Consider the following 18,200-nt stretch of genomic DNA (forward strand, 5'->3'; position numbering starts at 1 on the left):
GACAGAGTCTTACTCTGTTGCCCAGGCTGGAGTGCAGTGGCTTGATCTTGGCTCACAGCAACCTCTACCTCCCAGGTTCACGAGATTCTCCTGCCTCAGCCAGCCAAGTAGCTGGGATTACAGGCGCGTGCCTCCACGTTTGTTACCATTTTTTTTTTTTTTTTTTGTATTTTTAGTAGAGACTGGGTTTCACCATGTTGGCCAAGCTGGTCTCAAACTCTTGACCTCAGGTGATCAGGTGGTAGCTCAGACCTGTAATCCCAGCACTTTGGGAGGCTGAGGTGGGCAGATCACTTGAGGTCAGGAGTACGAGACCAGCCTGGCCAACATGGTGAAACCCTGTTTCTATTAAAAAAAAAAACAACTAGCTGAGTGTGGTGGCACACGCCTGTAATCCCAGCTACTTGGGAGGCTGAGGCAACAGAATCGCTGGAACCTGGCAGGTGGAGGTTGCAGTGAGCCGAGATCACACCACTGTATTCCAGCCTGGGCAACAGAGCAAGACTCTGTCTCAAAAAAAAAGTTAGGTATCATGAAGAAGTTTGCTAGAAACAACATTTTAAGGAATTCCAGCTTTCTACAGGATCAAGGAAATGCCATGTGCGGCTGATTTCTGGAAGGCGCAGAGGGAGGGTGAGCTCCAGGCACTGCCCACTCTGTGGGCGGAGGGGCCTGCAGTCAGGGTCCCACAGCACCTGCCTCCTGCTTCCCCCTGCAGGCCCCTGAGTGGGGCTGTTCTCACTCCCCGTCCTGGTCTGGGCCTGAACCCTGCAGCAGGCAGGTGAAGCTCCTGGTCTCGGAGGGGCCCCACCACGTCACCTGCTGGAGTTGGCTCCACAGTCTGAATGGGTATTGGCAGGAACCAGTGTCACCAGAGCACAGGGGATGCCCCAGCACCTCCACCCACAGCCATGTATATGGGCACCGGCAGCGCGAGACAGGCTCTATGCCTGAAAGCAGCTGAGAGCCAGTGAAGTGACCGTCAGCTTGCTCCCTGCAGGATGGGGCCCCTTCCCAGAGGTGGACAGGTGAGGACATGCACTGAGGCAGCTGCAGGTGACCCCTGGGCCACCGGTGCTGGGGCAGAGTAACTGTTGTGAAGTGGACTAGAGAAGCATCTAGAAACAGCCGCAGGCAGAGCAGGTCCTGCTAAGCCCCCTGGCTGGGCGGCTGTCACATGTTGAGTAATGATGATATGTTTGTCACAGCTGGCCATTCTGTACTACTTAACGACTGCAGCCACATCATTGTGAACCAGATTAGTGATCTTAGGAAAAAAATGCAGATAGACCAGTCTTGCCTAAACCTTTGCAATCAGGACTGATCTTTTTAATTTTTTAAAATGTTTTTAGAGACTGGATCTCCTGTGTTGCCCAGGCTGGAGTGCAGTGATTCTTCACAGGCAGGATCATACCCACTGCAGCCCCGACCTTCTGTGCTCAAGTAATCCTCCCACCTCAGTCTCCCAAGTAGCTGGAACTTCAGGCGCATGACACCATGCCCAGCTAAGAACTCAGTGTTTAGGTGGGAAGGACGGTCTTCCCAAAAAGAAACAAATGGAGTATGTTAGGTATAATCAAAGCCAAACCAAAAGTCCCCATTCTTCTCTTCTCACTCTACTTTCTTCTCTAAATTGCCAAGAAATTGACAAACTTCTACTGAGTCCTCCCTGTGGATGTGTGCGTGCATGCACACACGGTCTAACATACAAATGTGTGTGCACACAGTCTCGCATACAAACGCATGTGCGCATAGTCTTTTGAGGCCCAGGGTCTCGCTGTATGCATGCAGGCTGGAGTGCAGTATGGCGGATCTCAGCTCACTGCAAGCTCCGCCTCCCGGAGTTCACGCCATTCTCCTGCCTCAGCCTCCCGAGTAGCTGGGACTACAGGCATCCGCCACCTGCGCCCGGCCTAGTTTTTTTGTATTTTTTTAGCAAGTAGAGGCGGGAGGTTTCACGTGTTAGCCAGGATGGTCTCGAGCTCCTGACCTGCGTGATCTGCCCACGTCTCGGCCTCCCAAAGTGCTGGGATTACAGGCGAGGCCGCCCGGCCCTGCGCGCCAGTCTTACAAACACGTGTGCACGGTCACAAGCGCATGTGCAGTCTCACAAGCGTGTGCACACAGTCTCGAAATACAAGCGCGTATGTGCACACACACACACACAGTGCCTCCAAGTGCTACAGGATTACAGGCATTGAGCCACCACACCCAAACGAGGAGACATCTCTTTAGCCAGATTTGGGCCTGGCGACACAGGAACTGAAGAAGGCAGAAAGTGTCTGGCACTCAGCAGGGGCTCCTCTACTGGATGGGTGGATGGATTTATGAATGGGTAGGTAGGTGGATGAATGACTGGATGATTGGGTGGATGGGTGGATGGGTGAGTGAAAGGATGGATAGGTGGGTGGGATAAGTGGTTGGATAAATGGATGGATATGTGGGAGAATGGGTAGATGGATGGATGGATGGATGAATGGATAGATGGATGGATGGATGGGTGGATGTTCTACGGATAGATGAATAAGATGGATAGGTGGGAGGTGGGTGGATTAAGGTGGATGGATGGAGAATGGATGATGGGGTTGGGTAAGATGAAGTGGAAGTGGATAGTGGATACATAGGTAGAAGAAATAAAATGAATGAAGTGGATAAATTAGGTGAATATAGATAAATGCGAGGATAAAGTAGATTAAGATGAATAGGAAATGGATAAGATGGATAAGATGAATAGACAAATGAAATGTAAATAGTGGATGGATGGATGGATGGGTGAGTGTGTGGGGTAGGTGGATGGATGGATGGATGGGTGGGTGGGTGAATGGATGAATGGGTGGGTGGATGGGTAGATGGATGCATGGTTGGGTGGGTGGGTGAATGGATGAATGGGTGGGTGGATGATGGGTAGATGGATGCATGGTTGGGTGGGTGGGTGGATGGATGAGTGGATGGACACATGGATGGGTGGGTGGGTGGATGGATGGATGGATATGTTAATAGATGGATGGGTGGGTGGGTGTATGAATGGATGGATGGGTGGGTGGGTGGATGGATAAATGGGTGGGTGGGTGGAGTGGATGGATCTCTCGATTGGGTGGAGTGGGTGGGTGGATGGATGAGTGGGTGGGTAGATGGGTAGATGGATGCATGGTTGGGTGGGTGGGTGGATGGATGAGTGGATGGACACATGGATGGGTGGGTGGGTGGATGGATGGATACGTGGGTGGATGGATGGGTGGATGGATGGTAGATGGATGGATGGATGAGTGGGTGGGTAGATGGATGGATGGATGGGTGAGTGGGTGAATAGATGAATGGGTGGGGGTTGATGGATGGTAGATGGATGGATGGGTGGGTGGGTAGATGGATGGCTGGGTGGGATAGGTGGTTGGATGGTTGGATGGATGGATGGATGGATGAATAGATAGGTAGATGGATGGATGGGTGGGTGGGTAGATGGGTAGGTAGATGGATGGATGGATGGGTGGATGGATGATGGATGGATGGATGGATGGATGGATGGATGAATGGATGGAGTGGGTGGACGGATGGGTGGGTGGATGGTAGATGGATGGATGGGTGGGTGGTAGATGGGTAGGTAGGTGGATGGATGGATGGGTGGGTGAATGGATGGTAGACGGATGGATGGGTGGGTAGATGGATGGATGGGTGGATGGATGAACAGATAGGTGGGTGGACGGATGGTAGATGGATGGATGGGTGGGTGGGTAGATGGGTAAATGGATGGATGGATGGATGGGTGGATGGATGGTAGATGGATGGATGGGTGGGTAGATGGATGGGTGGGTGGGTGGGTGGGTAGATGGATCGGTGGGTGGGATAAGTGGAATTGGTTGGATGGATGGATGGATGGATGGATGGATGGATGGATGGATGGATGAATATACAGGTGGGTAGATGGATGGGTGGGTCGATGGTGGATGGATGAGTGGGTGGATGAATGCATGGGTGGGTGGGTAGATGGATGGATGGATGGATGGGTGAATGGGTGAATGGATGGGTAGAAGGATGGGTGGTTGGATGGATGGATAGGTAGGTGGGTGGATGCATGGAGGAACAGATGAATGACTCACTGAAACACTCAGTCATAAAGCCAGTGTCCCTTGCCTTTCTTAGGAAGTCAGCCCGGGTGTGTCTGTGTCCAACAGGCCCAGCCTCCACCTCAGTCAGGAGACTGCTGCCTTTATCTGGAGAAGTCTGTGGCCATCTTTGCTGCTCGCCACAGAGCCACACAGAAATGCCAGCTGCTTTGCTAAACTGTGGCGTTGTTCTCACAATGGTGCCAGCAAAGTGGGTTCCCAGAGCGTCCGCAGCTGAGATGAGGTCCTGCTCTGTGCAGTGGCCTCCAACCAGGCCCCACTCACAAGAGGGGCTTCTGCACTCCTTCAGGCCTTCCTGAGAAGGCTGCGGCCAGAGCCCTCCCACTGACCCCAGGCACACACCCAGAATCTGGCCTGCACCCAGGCCACGGCCTCCACTTCCCGAACTCACCTTCAGGCCTGCCCAGCTCCGCACGGAGCCTGTTCCCCATCTCGATGAGCTGCTCCTTCTCCAGGCAGAGGCTGAGGATTTTTCTGGCTGCCTCCTTCAGCTTCCTCTGGAGTTGGTGCATAGATAAGGTCTGGGGGGCGCGTGCCACCGGCCGGAGGTGCAGGAAAAGCTCCCCCTGGTCCTCGGCCTCCACAGGCTCTCCCTTGGCGAGGCCCTGTAACAGAACTCACAGGTAGACACCCCTGCGAGGCTGCCCTCATGGGAGGACGCCGGGGTGCCTGCCCACGGAGCCTCTTCACCTGCTCTCCCAGGGTGGGCACTGCTGGGTGCCACCACTGGGTGACGTCCTTCCAAAAGAAAGACAAAAAGGGTCGCTGCTCCCAATGCTTCAGTGGGTTCCTTCTCTTCCACAAATAGAATAAAGGCCCACAGATCTCCCAGGCCAGGGTGGCCCCCGGGCCCTCACAGCCCTCTGCCTCCTCCCTGCCGTCCCTGCCTTCTGGTCACATATACCTTTGTGTCTTTCAAGTGAACACAGTGAGAATCTCAGGACATCCAACCAGCACAGCAGCTCCCCAGGGAGAGCAGAGAGAAGGCTGTGGCCTCTAGCAGTGCCCAGGACCCAGGAGGACAGCTCCCGCTGGCGTGGCTTGGCCCTCCTCCACGCCTCGGGGTCCCTCCTTTCTCTACCTGCCGGATGGACACCCCACAACCACCCTGCAGGCTGGCTGTGGCTTCCCTCCTGAAGCAGGCGCAGGGGGAGCACAAAGGCCGTGGAGAGGGAGAGGCTGACACAGGGGCAGTGGAGCTGGGGGGAGGCCTGGGCCAACCCTAGATTTGAACCCCTGGGAATCACTGTGTTGTCCTTGCTCAGCCTAGCCCGGACTTGCGGCCTACACCATGCCAGTGCTACAGAGTGCAATCCCAACACAAGGGGATGCCTGGACCAAAAATGGGGGCACAGGAAAAACTAGTGGTGTCCAGGCCCTGGTGAGACGGAAGCCGACGACCTACTTCTCCCGTGCCACTCCTGGCCCCTGTGAGGAGCCAAGCTGCACCTTGTCCTGGCCACACGAGCTCTGAGTCCCTGGAACAGGCCAGCACACCCTGTCCCCACCAGCTTCCTGGTATGCCTCTCCAGGGCTGGCAGGTGCTGCTGCCTTCCGGGTGCTGCTGTTCTTCGGATGGCCTGGGGCGCATCCACTGTATGCAGTGCCTCTGGGCATGTGCCGCAGGTTCATGTGGGATGCTCGGGGGCCACGGGGATGACACAGCAAAGGGGAGAGATGTCTGCCTTCCTCTTGGACAGAGAAAGTTCTTTGGCGCTGCAGGCCCCAGCCGAGGCCAGGTGCAGGGCAGCCCCCACAGAGGCTCGCCACAGGCCTGAGCCCGAGTCCAGACTCGCTTCCTCCAGTGAGCGGGCCTTGTGCCTGCTCCGTGAGCACCCTTGGCAAGTGTGGCACAGAGGCTCACTCGCGGCCCCGGGAGGATGGGCAGGAATGGGCTCTTGGGCCTAGGAGAGGCCAAGGCAGGTCTGGAAGAAGGGAGGTCTTGTGCTGGTGAAACAGGTTGCAGATGGCGCAGGGCTGGGGGACAGCAGCCAGGCAGGGGAGACTCCAAGTCCAGGTCGAAAGCCCTGGGTCCTCTACAGGAACACACTGGGTTATTTTGTTACTTTAACTGAGGAAAGAACAATCCTGAAAACAGATTTTGCAAACCTCAAAACACTTAGAGATTTAAGAGACAATTCCCTCTTCAAAAGCAGTCCCCTCTACCCGCAAAGATGCCCCGATGTTGCCCCAGGCCCTTGCGGCTGGTGCCAGGCTTGAGGGGCACTGAGGGGCCTTCTTGCTGTTGACCCCACAGGCACAGGAAGGAGGGCACAGATTGCAGGGCCCACGTCCTAGTCAGGTGATTCTGACACAGTAACCTGGGGGGCAGGGAGTGAAAGATTCTACCTCTCCTGGATCCAGTTTCTGGTAAAATGTTATTTAGTAAAAGTTTATTTTGATGATTCTCTAAAATCTTTCCACAAAATAAGATTTCTACAGCCTGAGACACACTCAGGAACGTCTTCACCACGGTGTGCTCCAGGGGCTGGCCACCCACCTGCCCCCACGCCTGGGACTGCCCCAGCACCCCCTGGTGAGGGAGAGCTGTCTCCATGTATCTGGACAATTAGGAGGAAATTAGAAGGAAACTTTGGTCTGCTGAAATGTCTTCACGTCTTGAGGACATGTGTGAGTGAGTGACACAGAGAAGTCCTTCTCAGAGGCTGAGGCCTGCAGCTGGTACAGTGGGTTCCATCAGGCTGGGTCGGTGCTCACCACCCCACACAGTCACTCCAACGCCTCTCGGCAGAGCGGGCGCCAATGCCATGGCCAACACTGCCCCCCAGTGGACCCAGGGACATAACACATCCTCCAACTCAGCCCTGGCGGCCAGTGCCTGGGGGGAAGTTTTGTGTTTTAAGGACTAGAGGCAGTTGACGTGGGTGGTGCAGTCAGTGAAGGGCAAAGCCAGGCTGTGTGGCTCAGCCCAGTGGGGCCTGCCTGGGAGCAGAGCGCCCCACTGTTGTCCACAGGCTCTCCCTCTGCCACGGGAGAAGCGGGAACACGTGCTCTGCACACACCTGGCCTCGGCTTTGCAGGCCTGGCTCCTTGGCTGGGGCCGGGGAAGGGACCGGCTTTTGTCAGGGGTGCTGGAGGACACTCCCTGGGCCCCTGTGAGCTTCCTCACAGGCTTCCTGCACTACAGGAGGTAGGCTGGAGACGCCGTGCTGCGTCACACCTCAGTACTTGGGTGGATGCACACAATATGTGACCTGGTCCATCGCCCGTGTGCAAATGTCACCAGCCATCCGGATAACGCCCTGACGCCGTCTCTCCTGTGCAGGGTCCAGGGTCCCACGTGGCGTTTCTACGGATAACGCCCTGACGCCGTCTCTCCTGACCCACGTGGCGTTTCTACGGATAACGCCCTGACGCCGTCTCTCCTGCGCAGGGTCCAGGGTCCCACGTGACGTTTCTATGGATGATGCCCTGACGCCGTCTCTCCTGTGCAGGGACGACGGTCCCACGTGGCATTTCTACACTGTCTCTCCTGTGCAGGGTCCAGGGTCCCACGTGGCGTTTCTACGTGGGGTCTCCCAGGTCTCCTAACTGGAGTGGCTCCCCAGCTTCCATGTTTGGGCACCCACCAAGCGTGCAGAAGTCCTTCTGTTTGGGCCTGCCCGAGGCTTCTTCATGCTTAAGCTCGGGTTCTGCATCTTTGGCAGGGACCCTGAGAGTGAGTCTGTGCCGTCTCAGTGTGGCCCGCCCGGAGGCAGGTGCACCCAGCACGGGCGATGGGAGCTCTGATCACTCGGCTCAGCTGGGGTCCAACAGGCTGCTCCACTGGAAAGCCAGCATTACCCTTGAAAATAAGTCACACGTGGGAGATGCTGCTTCGCGTCCGTCTGATGGGAATCCCTCTGGCTCAGTACCCATCTGTGATCGCCCAGCGTGCCATTCCTGTCGCGTTCCTTGGTTGGCACTCTCGCGTGGAGGAGTGCCCCGTTCCCCTGACTGATCTGTCCATTGCTATCAGCCTGGACCCATTATTTCCTGGTTGAGTCAATGGATTATGGTCTTCACCATCACTGCCTATTGGCCTAGATCTCGTCAGTGGGGGCCCCTTTCTGCTGGTTCCTGTGCCCTCCGAACCTGCCTCCATGCTGGAGCCCCGGCTCCTGTGAGCACAGCAGCAACCATGGAACCAGTGCCTGGAACTGTGGAACTGGCATCTGCTGCGGCCGAGCCCAGGCTGTGGGCCCTCTCAGGACAGAGCTGGGATCAGATGCACACGCAGCTCTACCCACTTCTCTCTATACCCAACATAACGGACACATTGATCCTCTACCTGAGGGCCCCACCCCCTTTTCCGTCTGGGCTCCTTTCCCGGCGGCTGCAAGCAGCAATGACCTGGGCCCGCCCTCGTCTCCAGGAGCTCAGCCACGTTGCTTGGCAGAGGACAGAGCCGCGGTGGGCCTCGCCTGGGTGGAGAGCCCGGCCACAGGATGCTCAGACCCAGGAGGAGCCTGGAGCCTGACTGTCCCCTCCATGCACATAGACACGGAGCCCGGAGTGTTTGCCCCGCCTGTGCCTTAGCTCCAATAACTGGGATTGGGCTGCAGGTGGCTTCAGCTCCCACTCTGTCTGCCACGGGATTTAATTCCTCAATTTAAAATTCTGCTTATTTGGGCCAGGCACGGTAATCCCACCACTTTGGGAGGCTGAGGCAGGCAGATCACTTGAAACCAGGAGTTTGAGACCAGCCTGGCCAACATGGTGAAACCCTGTCTCTACTGAAAATACAAAAATTGGCCGGGCGTGGTACACCTGTAATCCCAGCTACTTGGGGGGCTGAGGCAGGAGAATTGCTTGAACCCGGGAGGAGGAGGTTACGGTGAGCCAAGATAGCACCAGTACACTCCAGACTGGGCAACAGTGTGAGACTGTCTCAAAAAAAAGAAAAAGAAAAAATTCTGTTTATTTGTATAAATTCTTGCCCCTTCATTCTAAACAAGTGGGAAGACAGCGAACTACACAAGGGATGCCAGTGAGAGCTCCTGGGGCCCCTTGCTGCCCAAGGAGGCGCCCACCCGTGTCCGGGAACACACGGCGTTCAGGTGGGTGGGACACGTGTGGGGGTGCAGACTTGCTTACCCCCGCGGTGCTGCTAGCTGGCCCAGGGGCCACAGCCCCCACCGGGCAGGAGCCACCCTGGAGTGGCTGGACTGGGAGCCCAGGAGGGCTAGGGTGCTGGGGACCCCTGAGGACAGCACCTCCGTACCAAAGGTACAGGGGCAGGTGCAGCTCAGTATCTTACCAACCAGCTCAGCCCTTCCTGTGCACACTGGCTGGGCACCTGCTGGGGCCTCAGGCTCCCTCCGCCTTCCCATACCTGCTCTGTCGACCCCCTGAGGCATCCTCATGGTCTTGCCCATCCCATGCCAAGGCAGCTCTGGCCTGCTCCTCGCTGTCCTGGAGCCTGAGACAGCCACGGCCCCATCTTCCTCAGTCCACTCTATTCCAGTCCGAGTCCCTGGGGTCCTGCTCCCCAAGCATGGTGTCCTGGGGATCCATGCTGTCTTCCACTTTGTGCCTTCTAGACAGCATCTACCGTCCCTGAAACCTTCTGTGGATTCATAGGTCACACAGGTCATAGGTTGCTACAGTTACCCCAATTACCAACAGTCTGGGGTACGAAGTCAGGGAGGCTGGCAGTCTGTCCTTCACAGCCTTTCCCTCTGGCCTTAGGTAGGAAGAAGGGAGCCCTGCTGGTCGGCTCTGCCAAGCTGCAGAATCAGGACCTGGGGTCATCTCCACAGCTCAGAGCTGTGGCTCAAACCCAGCCATGGAGTTGGGGGTCACTCCCTCGGGGCCAAGGCCCTGACCAGGACCAGGATAGGAGAGCCGTGGCATGGAGCAGCTGCGTGGCTCTGAACGCAGCAGTGAGGGCCATGTGGCCCCCTCCCCACGCAGGGAGGGCCCACCGCTAGGCGTGGGGCAGGCAGGACTGTGCACGCAGACGCCCCCTCAGCAGGCCATCAAGGCCCTGCATTAAAGTAAACATGAGCCACCTTCAGTGTGTGAGTTTCCAACACAAGATGCTGTTAGCTGAAGGGAGGACTGGGATGGGCCCGGGCCTGCCCCCACCAACAGGGCGTCAAGGTGAAGGACCAGGAAAAGAGGAGGCAAGCGGAGGAAGAAGGGGAGGAAGAAGGGGGGAGGAAGAAGGGGGAGGAAGAAGGCGGAGGAAGAAGGGGGAGGAAGAAGGGGAGGAAGAAGGCGGAGGAAGAAGGGGGAGAAGGGTGGAGCAGGGCCCACTTCCAGGCACAGCCTTCACTGCAGCTCTCGTCCCACCTGAGCTCCCAGGGCATACAGGCAGCAACGCTGGCAGAGCACAGGCAAGGGCAGTTTCTGTGGCAGGAGCCTCGACAGGAGGGTGGCAGGAGGAGCCAGCGGGCACCCACCTCTCTCCCTAGGGTCACGGCGTCCGAGGCTGGGGGCTGCTTCTGGACTGAAGGCTCTGCTCCCCCGTGGTGGGCTATCCTGAGATGCTTCCCCAGCTCAGCCACCTGTTTCCGCAGCTCCAAAACCTCCAGGTGTACCTGGTCCACCTCACGGGGAAGCTCACGCTGGAAAGCGGCCGGCTCCAGGGGTTCCCGCAGCACCTAGGAGCCATTTCGAAGGCAGTGTAAGGAGTCAAGGCAGTGGCTGGGCTGGAGCAGGCCCCTGGGGCACTGCCGGGAAGCGCTGTGAGTGTGGGGAAAGAGCAGGGGAGCCGGAGACCAGGGCCTCCTCCCCAGCTGGATGCAACTGCCCTCCGCTCTCCGCCCCCCACCGCAGCCGCTGCTCCTCCTGCCCCACCCAGCTGGCCGCCCCGGTGGCTCCCGGTACCCTGCTCTGGACTCCCAGGCTGGTGGGGAGAATCCGTGCATGGACAGAGGCAGAGCGCCTCGAAACCCCTTCCTGAGCCCTCCTTCCAGGGAGAAACAAAAGCCTCCAGAATTGCAAGTAACCAGTAGGAGGTATAGATTTTTCTCTTCTGCTAATCAAAGGGGGCAGAAATGGGGAGGCCAGAGGGAGGCAGGCCAGGAGGTCAGAGGGCTGAGGCTATTGAAAGGTAGGTGGATAGGCCGGGTGCGGAAGCTCAGGCTTGTAATCCCAGCACTTTGGGAGGCCACGGCGGGCAGATCACGAGGTCAGAAGATTGAGACCATCCTGGCTAACACAGTGAAACCCCATCTCTACTAAAAAATACAAAAAACTAGCCGGGCGCGGTGGCAGCGCCTGTAGTCCCAGCTACTCGGGAGGTTGAGGCAGGAGAATGCCGTGAACCCGGGAGGCGGGGCTTGCAGTGAGCCAAGATCGCGCCACTGCACTCCAGCCTGGACAACACAGCAAGACTCCGTCTCAAAAAAAAAAAAAAAGAAAGGCAGGTGGAGGCCAACTGGAGGCCCGAGTGAATGGGGGGCTGGGAGAGGGAAGTCGCAGGTCACAGAGTATCTCTGGGAGGCAACAGGCTGGCCATGAGACCCACCCTGGGGGCCCTGGGCTGGCCTCCAGCTCTGGCTGCCTCTCACTGACCGCACCACTCCCGGCGAGAGGAAGGAAGAAGAGCAGCGCAGGTGAGAAAGACGAATGCCTCCTTGCACCAGAGCCTTCCCGCCTCATTCCCAGTGACATAAAATATTACTTTTCCTATGCCAGGGACTCCTACGGTGAATTCCTTATGAATATTTCATTTTTGAATTTGCTACCTACACACAAATAAAGGTTATTATTTAATTTACAGACACTGCTAAGTAAAAACCCAACCAAACAATATTACTTCAAGGTGAACATTTTCCCCAGGATGATCAAATCATCTATGATTAACCAAGGTAAAATTAAAAGCTTGTATTTATTTGTATTTATTTACTTATTTTATTCAGATGGCATCTTACTTTGTTGCCTCGGCTGGTCTCAAACTCCTGGACTCAAGAGATCTTCTGCCTCAGCCTCCCAGAGTGTTGGGATTACACCTGTGAGTCACCACATCCAGCCTGTTTTTATTTTTAGAGACAGAGTCTTGCTCTGTTGCCCAGGCTGGGGCGCAGTGGCGCGATCATGGCTCACTGCAGCCTCGACCATCTGGGCTCAAGCAATCCTCAGCCTCCTGAGTAGCTGCGATTACAGACGCACCACCATTCTTGGCTAATTATTTCAGTTTTTAGTACAGATGGGGTCTTGCTGTGTTGCCCAGGCTGGTTTCAAACTACCGAGCTCAAATAATCCTCCCACCTCACCCTCCCAAAGTGTGGGGATTATAGGCATGAGCCACCGTGCCCAGTCTTGTTTAGTTTTTGTAGGGACAAGGTCTCCCTATGTCACCCAGGCTGTTCTCAAACTCCTGGGCTCAAGTGATGTTCCCGTCTCAGCCTCCCAAAGTGTTGCGACTACAGGTGTGTACCACCGTGCCCAGCCTAAAAGCTTTTTAAATGTTTATTTCTTGTCTGTAGGATTTGTGTGGGAAATGGGGGAAACGGCTTGACTTAGGGGTCAGCCGGGGGATCTGTAGCCCGTCATGGAGTACCCGGATCTTCCAACGCCTCTCGACTGGAGGCCCTCACGGGTACACGGATCTTCAACCGCCTCGACTGGGGCCCCTCACGTGTACACGGATCTTCCTCGACTGGAGCCCCTCATGTGTACACGGATCTTCAACTGCCTTGACTGGGGCCCCTCACGGGTACACGGATCTTCACCCCCCTACTGAAGCCCCTCATGGGTACACAGATCTTCAACCCCCCTACTGAAGCCCCTCACATGTACACGGATCTTCAACACCCCCAATGGCCCCTCGCAGGCCCACCACGGATCTTCAACTCCCCCTGCTGAAGCCCCTCCCGCGAGGTACCGCGGATCTTCCAGCCACCCCGACTGGAGCCCCTCTGCGGGTACGGATCTTCAACCCCCCCCCACTGAAGCCTCACGGGTACACGGATCTTCCAACTCCCCAACTGGAGCCCCTCACGTGTACATGGATCTTCAACAGAAATGGAAAAGTAGCCAAGTTCCTCTTCACTGCAGCCCAGCAAGACGTCCAGTCAAGGTGAGACGTTAGGCATCAACAGCAAATGAGAGGTCTGAGGGTGATGCACACGTTAATTAGCCTCATTCAGCCATTCCACAGTGTGGACATGTTTCAGAACATCATGTCACACACCACAGAGATATACAATTTATATTTGTCATTTTCTTTTCTTTTTTTTTTTTTTTGAGACAGAATCACCAGCTCCTGCCAGCCCAGGCGCTGGAGTGCAGTGGCGGGATCTCAGCTCACTTTGCAAGCTCCGCCTCCTGGTTCACGCCATTCTCCTGCCTCCACCTCCTGAGTAGCTACAGGACTACAGGCGCCACGCCACCTGCGCCCGGCTAGTTTTGTATTTGCACCCCAGCGAGTAGAGGCGGGGTTTCACCATGTGTGGCTAGGATGGTCTCGATCTCCTGACCTGCGTGATCCACGCCGCTCGGCCTCCCAAAGTGCGCTGGGATTACAGGCGAGCGCGCGCGGCGCCCGGCCTCTTTTTTTTTTTGAGTTGGAGTCTTGCTTTGTCGCCCAGGCTGGGTGCAGTGGCCCCAGATCTCGGCTCACCGCGGCCTCCAGCCTCCGGGTTCCAAGCTGATTGATTGCCCTGCCTCCCAGCCTCCCGAGGTAGCTGGGATTACAGGCGCACCACCCGCGCCTGGCTAATTTTTTTTGTATTTTAGTAGACATGGGGTTTCACCATGTTGGGACAAAACGGTCTCAATCTCTGACCTGGTGATCTGCACACCTGAAGCCTCCCCAAGGTGCTTGGGATTACGAAGCGTGAGAGCCACCTGCAGCCAGCCATATTTGTCCAATCAGCCCTGTCAAACATCTTAGGAAGATTAAAAAAAAGGCATCCAATTTCTGAAGCACTGCCTGCTCCCTCGGCAGACGGGAAATCTGGAATACTTTGTTTCTTTCTTTTTTTTTTTTTTTGAGACTGAGTCTTGCTCTAGCCGGGCTGGAGTGCAGTGGCGGGGATCTCAGCTCACTGCAAGCTCCATGCCTCCCAGATTCTACGCCATTCTCCGGCCCCTCCCAGCCTCGAGTAGCTGGGACTGAGAGCCCGCCACCTTGCCCGGCTAATTTACAGCCCATTTTTTTAGTAGAGGCGGGGGTTTCCCGTGTTAGCCAGGATGGTCACCGTCTTCTGACCTGCGTGATCAGCCCACGTCTGACGCCTCCCAAAGTGCTGAGGATTGATTACACAGGCTTGAGCCACGCGCCCGGCCCTGGAATACTTTGTTTCTAGAGAGATGTTCTGCACTAGGGAAGTAGCAGAGGCTGCAGGGAAGGTGTGATTTACGTATTTACAATGTGACAGGACATGTGGAAGTTCCCTGTTAAGTCGCCTCACAAGGAATAAAGGCAACGGGATGAGGACAGCACGACTCAGAAGCACAAGCAACAGGAGACATGAACAATGGCACTGGATCAAAACTGGAGACATTCGGTGTCCTTCAAAGGACACCATCAAGAAAGTGAAAAGACAGGCTGGGTGCAGTGGCTTATACCTGCAATGCCAGGACTTTGGGAGGCGGAGGTGGGAAGATCACCCGAGGTCAGGAGTTTGAGACCAGCCTGGTGAAACCCCCTTTCTACTAAAAATACAAAAATTGGCCGGCCATGGTGGCTCACGCCTGTAATCCCAGCTACTTGGAAGGCTGAGGCAGGATAGTGCTTGAACCCAGGCCCGAGGAGGTTGCAGTCAGCCGAGATCGCGTCACTGTACTCCCAGCCTGGGTGACAGAGTGAGACTCTGTCTCAAAAAAAAAAAAGAAAGTGAAAACACAAACCACAGAATGGGAAAAAAAGTGTAGCAAATCATAGAATGCGTAAAAGGAGGACTTGTCTGGAATATAAAAATGAATTCTTACAACTCCAAATAAAGGCCAGCAGTTAAAACTGGGCAAGGGATCTACACGGACATTTCTCCAAAGAAGACAAATGCCGACCAAGACACACGTGAAATGCTGCCTGACACCAGGAGTCATCAGGAAAACGCAAATCAAAACCACAGTGAGGCCCCAGTTCACTCCCACCAGGATGACTAGCATCACAGCCAGAAAACAGCTAGTGTTGGTGGGGATGGGGAACCGGAACTCTCACACAGTGCTGGTGGAGGTAAAATGGTGCAGCTGCTGGGGAAAACAGCGCGGCGGCTCCTCGAGGGTTAAACACAGGGTGACCGTCGGGGAAAACAGCGCGGCGGCTCCTCGAGGGGTGAACACAGGGTGACCGTCTGACAGAGCAATTCCACTCCCAGGTGTACACCCAGGACAACTGAACTTTGCATAAGTCCACACAGGAACGTTCACAGCAGCGTCATGCACAATCCAAACAGCGGAAGCAACCCAGATGTTGAGTGCATGAGTGATACACGAAGTGTGATCCATCCGTACAACAGGATACGCCAGCCACGGGAAGAATGGTGCCCTGACATACGCAGAGCTGACCCTGAGAACATTCTCAGTGAAAGAGCCAGGCACAAAGGACAAAAGGACAAAAGGACAACTGCCATATGACTGTGTTAGTGTGAGGTCCTTTCAGTAGATAAACTGATCGGGACGGGGAGGGGAATGGTTACTAGAGGCTGGGAAGCAGGGAACGGGTGATACTGCTGTGTGGTTTTGGTACCGAGCTGCTATCTGGGGTGGGGAGAAAAGCTCTGGTAATAGTGAGAATGTTTCTACAACATCGTGAATGTACTGCCACTGATAGGTACACTTTAAAATGGTCAAAATGGTAAACTTTGTTATATATTAATGCATTTTACAATTAAAAGAAAATTTTTTTTGAGATGGAGTTTCACTCTTGTTGCCCAAGCTAGAGTACAATGGTGCGATCTCGGCTCACCGCAACCTGCGCCTCCTGGGTTCAAGCAATTCTCCCACCTCAGCCTCCCAAGTAGCTGGGACTACGGGCACCTGCCACCATGCCCGGCTAATTTTTTGTATTTTATAGAGACGGGGTTTCACCATGTTGGCCAGGCTGGTCTCGAACTCCTGACCTCAGGTGATCTGCCCAACTCGGCCTCCCCAAGTGCAGGGATTACAGGCATGAGCCCCCATGCCTGGCCACACAATTTTTTAAAGTAAAAATCAAAACAATGTTAGGACTCTGTAGCAATCAAACCAAGGCAGTGACCCCAGCCCCATGGGAAACAGGGTGCGCTCGCTGCTGGATGCATGCAGATACTGGCCCCAGCAGGAGTATGACCCGACCCCCAAGAGGCAAGGGCCCAGGAGGTTGAAAAGAACAGCGTTTGCCAAGGCTCCAGTGTCTCAGATGAAGTGCAGCTCGTCACTGACATGGAGCACACGTGCCCTGTTGACCCGGACTCCTCTGAGTGGGCAGGTGGCATCAGGCAGCCCACACACACGCCCCGTTGACCAGGACCCCTCTGAGTGGGCACAGCCAGGGCCTGGGGTCTGGCCGCCAGCATTGCCTCCACTGCCTCCACTGCCTGGACCGTGCTTCCCAGATTCTCCTGGCAAGCCTTCCACGAGCACAAATGAGATGAACCGGTTCCCAGGACCTCCCTACGGCCCCTTCCTCAGAAGAAAACAGGCACAGAGAGGTCAGTGGATGCCCGAGGTCACCTGGGATTGCACCGGGCAGTCGCTCAGAGCCCACGCCCCGCCCCCACCCCCCCAGCAACGGCTCCCTGGGAGGAAGACCCCACAAACTCGAGCGCCTCACCTTCTGTCTGAGTCGTGTCACCAGCAGGTTTAGGAGCTGCACTCTGTCCCCGAGCTTCCTGAGTGCCAGTCCGGAGGACACTGGGCCAGCTTGGACAGACCCTCCTGCAGAGAAGAGTGGCTTCTGTCAGCTCAGATCTGAGAACGAAGGAAGGCCTTTCAGGGGAGACACACATCTCTATCAGCTCTCCCTTTCCCATGAGGCCGTGGCACCAGTGGCTGACCCCAACGTAAAGCTGTTGTTCATTGGAGTCAGCAGATCTGGGTCCACATGAAGATTAGAGATGCTGTACAGAAAGCATAATCCTCACGTAAAGAAAGCAAGAATCCTTGTAGGAAAAAGTCTGACCTTACCATGTAGCGTCTGATAGAGACCAATTGCTCCAATCTGTCCAAATAAAGAGCCACTTATTTAGAAATTGAGAAAAAAGATGCCACATAACACAGGGTCAAAGAAAAAATCACAACGGATATTAACAACTATTTTGAATGGAAAGATAACAACACTACTACTTTAGAAACTTCAGGAATGAATCTAAAGCTGTCCGTCCAAGAATAATTACAGCTTTAGAGAAATATTTTAGAAAAGAAGAAAGGCTGAAAACCAGTGAGCTAAACATTCATCTCAAGAAATTAGAGAGCCAGGCGCAGTGGCCCCTGCCTGTCATCTCATCACATTGGGAGGCTGAGGCAGGAGGATCCCTGGATCCCAGGAATTCAAGGTTACAGTGAGCGATGACTGCGCCACTGCACTCCAGCCTGGACAGCAGAGCGAGAGCCTGTCACACACACAAGCAGAAAAATAAATTTAAAAAGAATGGCCAAATTAAAGCCAAATAGGGCTAGGCATGGAGTCTCATGCCTGTAATCTCAGCACTTTGGGAGGCTGAGGCGGGCAGATCGCCTGAGGTCAGGAGTGGGAGACCAACCTGGCCAATGTGGCAAAACCTGTCTCTGCTGAAAAAAAAAACAAAAATTAGCCTAGCGTGGTGGTGTGCCCCTGTGGTCCCAGCTACTCAGGAGGCTGAGGCACGAGAATCAACTGAACCCGGGAGGTGGAGGTTGCAGTGAGCCAAGATTGTGCCATGACACTCCAGCCTGGGCAACAAAGTGAGACTCCATCAAAAAAAAAAAAAAGCCAAATAAAGTAGGAGGAAGAAAAGATAACATCAGTATTAGATATTGAGGAAACAGAAAATAAATGTATAATAGAGAATCAACAAAACCAACAGTTGATTCTTTGAGAAGGCTAAAATAAACACCCAGTAATACTAAGCAAGGAAAAAAATAAAAGCAAATGACCAATATAATTAATGGCAAAAAGGAGTTATCACTTCAGACCTCACAGACATTTAAAAACTCATAGGA

The 18,200-nt window shown here is 55.0% G+C and overlaps 1 protein-coding gene across 19 annotated transcripts in view; it reads right to left on the bottom strand.

Moving 5' to 3' along the window:
* The window catches only part of CCDC57 (coiled-coil domain containing 57), a 114,386-nt gene that overhangs the window by 37,687 nt on the left and 58,499 nt on the right, over nucleotides 1–18,200 (bottom strand). For all 19 annotated transcript variants that reach the window (XR_001896118.3, XR_001896115.3, XR_001896116.3 and 16 more), the window contains 3 exons: nucleotides 16,834–16,937; nucleotides 10,529–10,729; nucleotides 4,513–4,726 (listed from right to left, as the gene is read on the bottom strand). Coding sequence is in view for 15 of the 19 variants with exons in the window: in XM_017950103.3 (XP_017805592.2) it covers nucleotides 4,513–4,726; nucleotides 10,529–10,729; nucleotides 16,834–16,937 (519 nt within the window). In the remaining 4 variants the exon portion in view is untranslated. The remainder of the gene's footprint in view (nucleotides 1–4,512; nucleotides 4,727–10,528; nucleotides 10,730–16,833; nucleotides 16,938–18,200) is intronic.

This window comes from Papio anubis, chromosome 17, assembly GCF_008728515.1.
Source record: "Papio anubis isolate 15944 chromosome 17, Panubis1.0, whole genome shotgun sequence".
Lineage (NCBI taxonomy): Eukaryota > Metazoa > Chordata > Mammalia > Primates > Cercopithecidae > Papio > Papio anubis.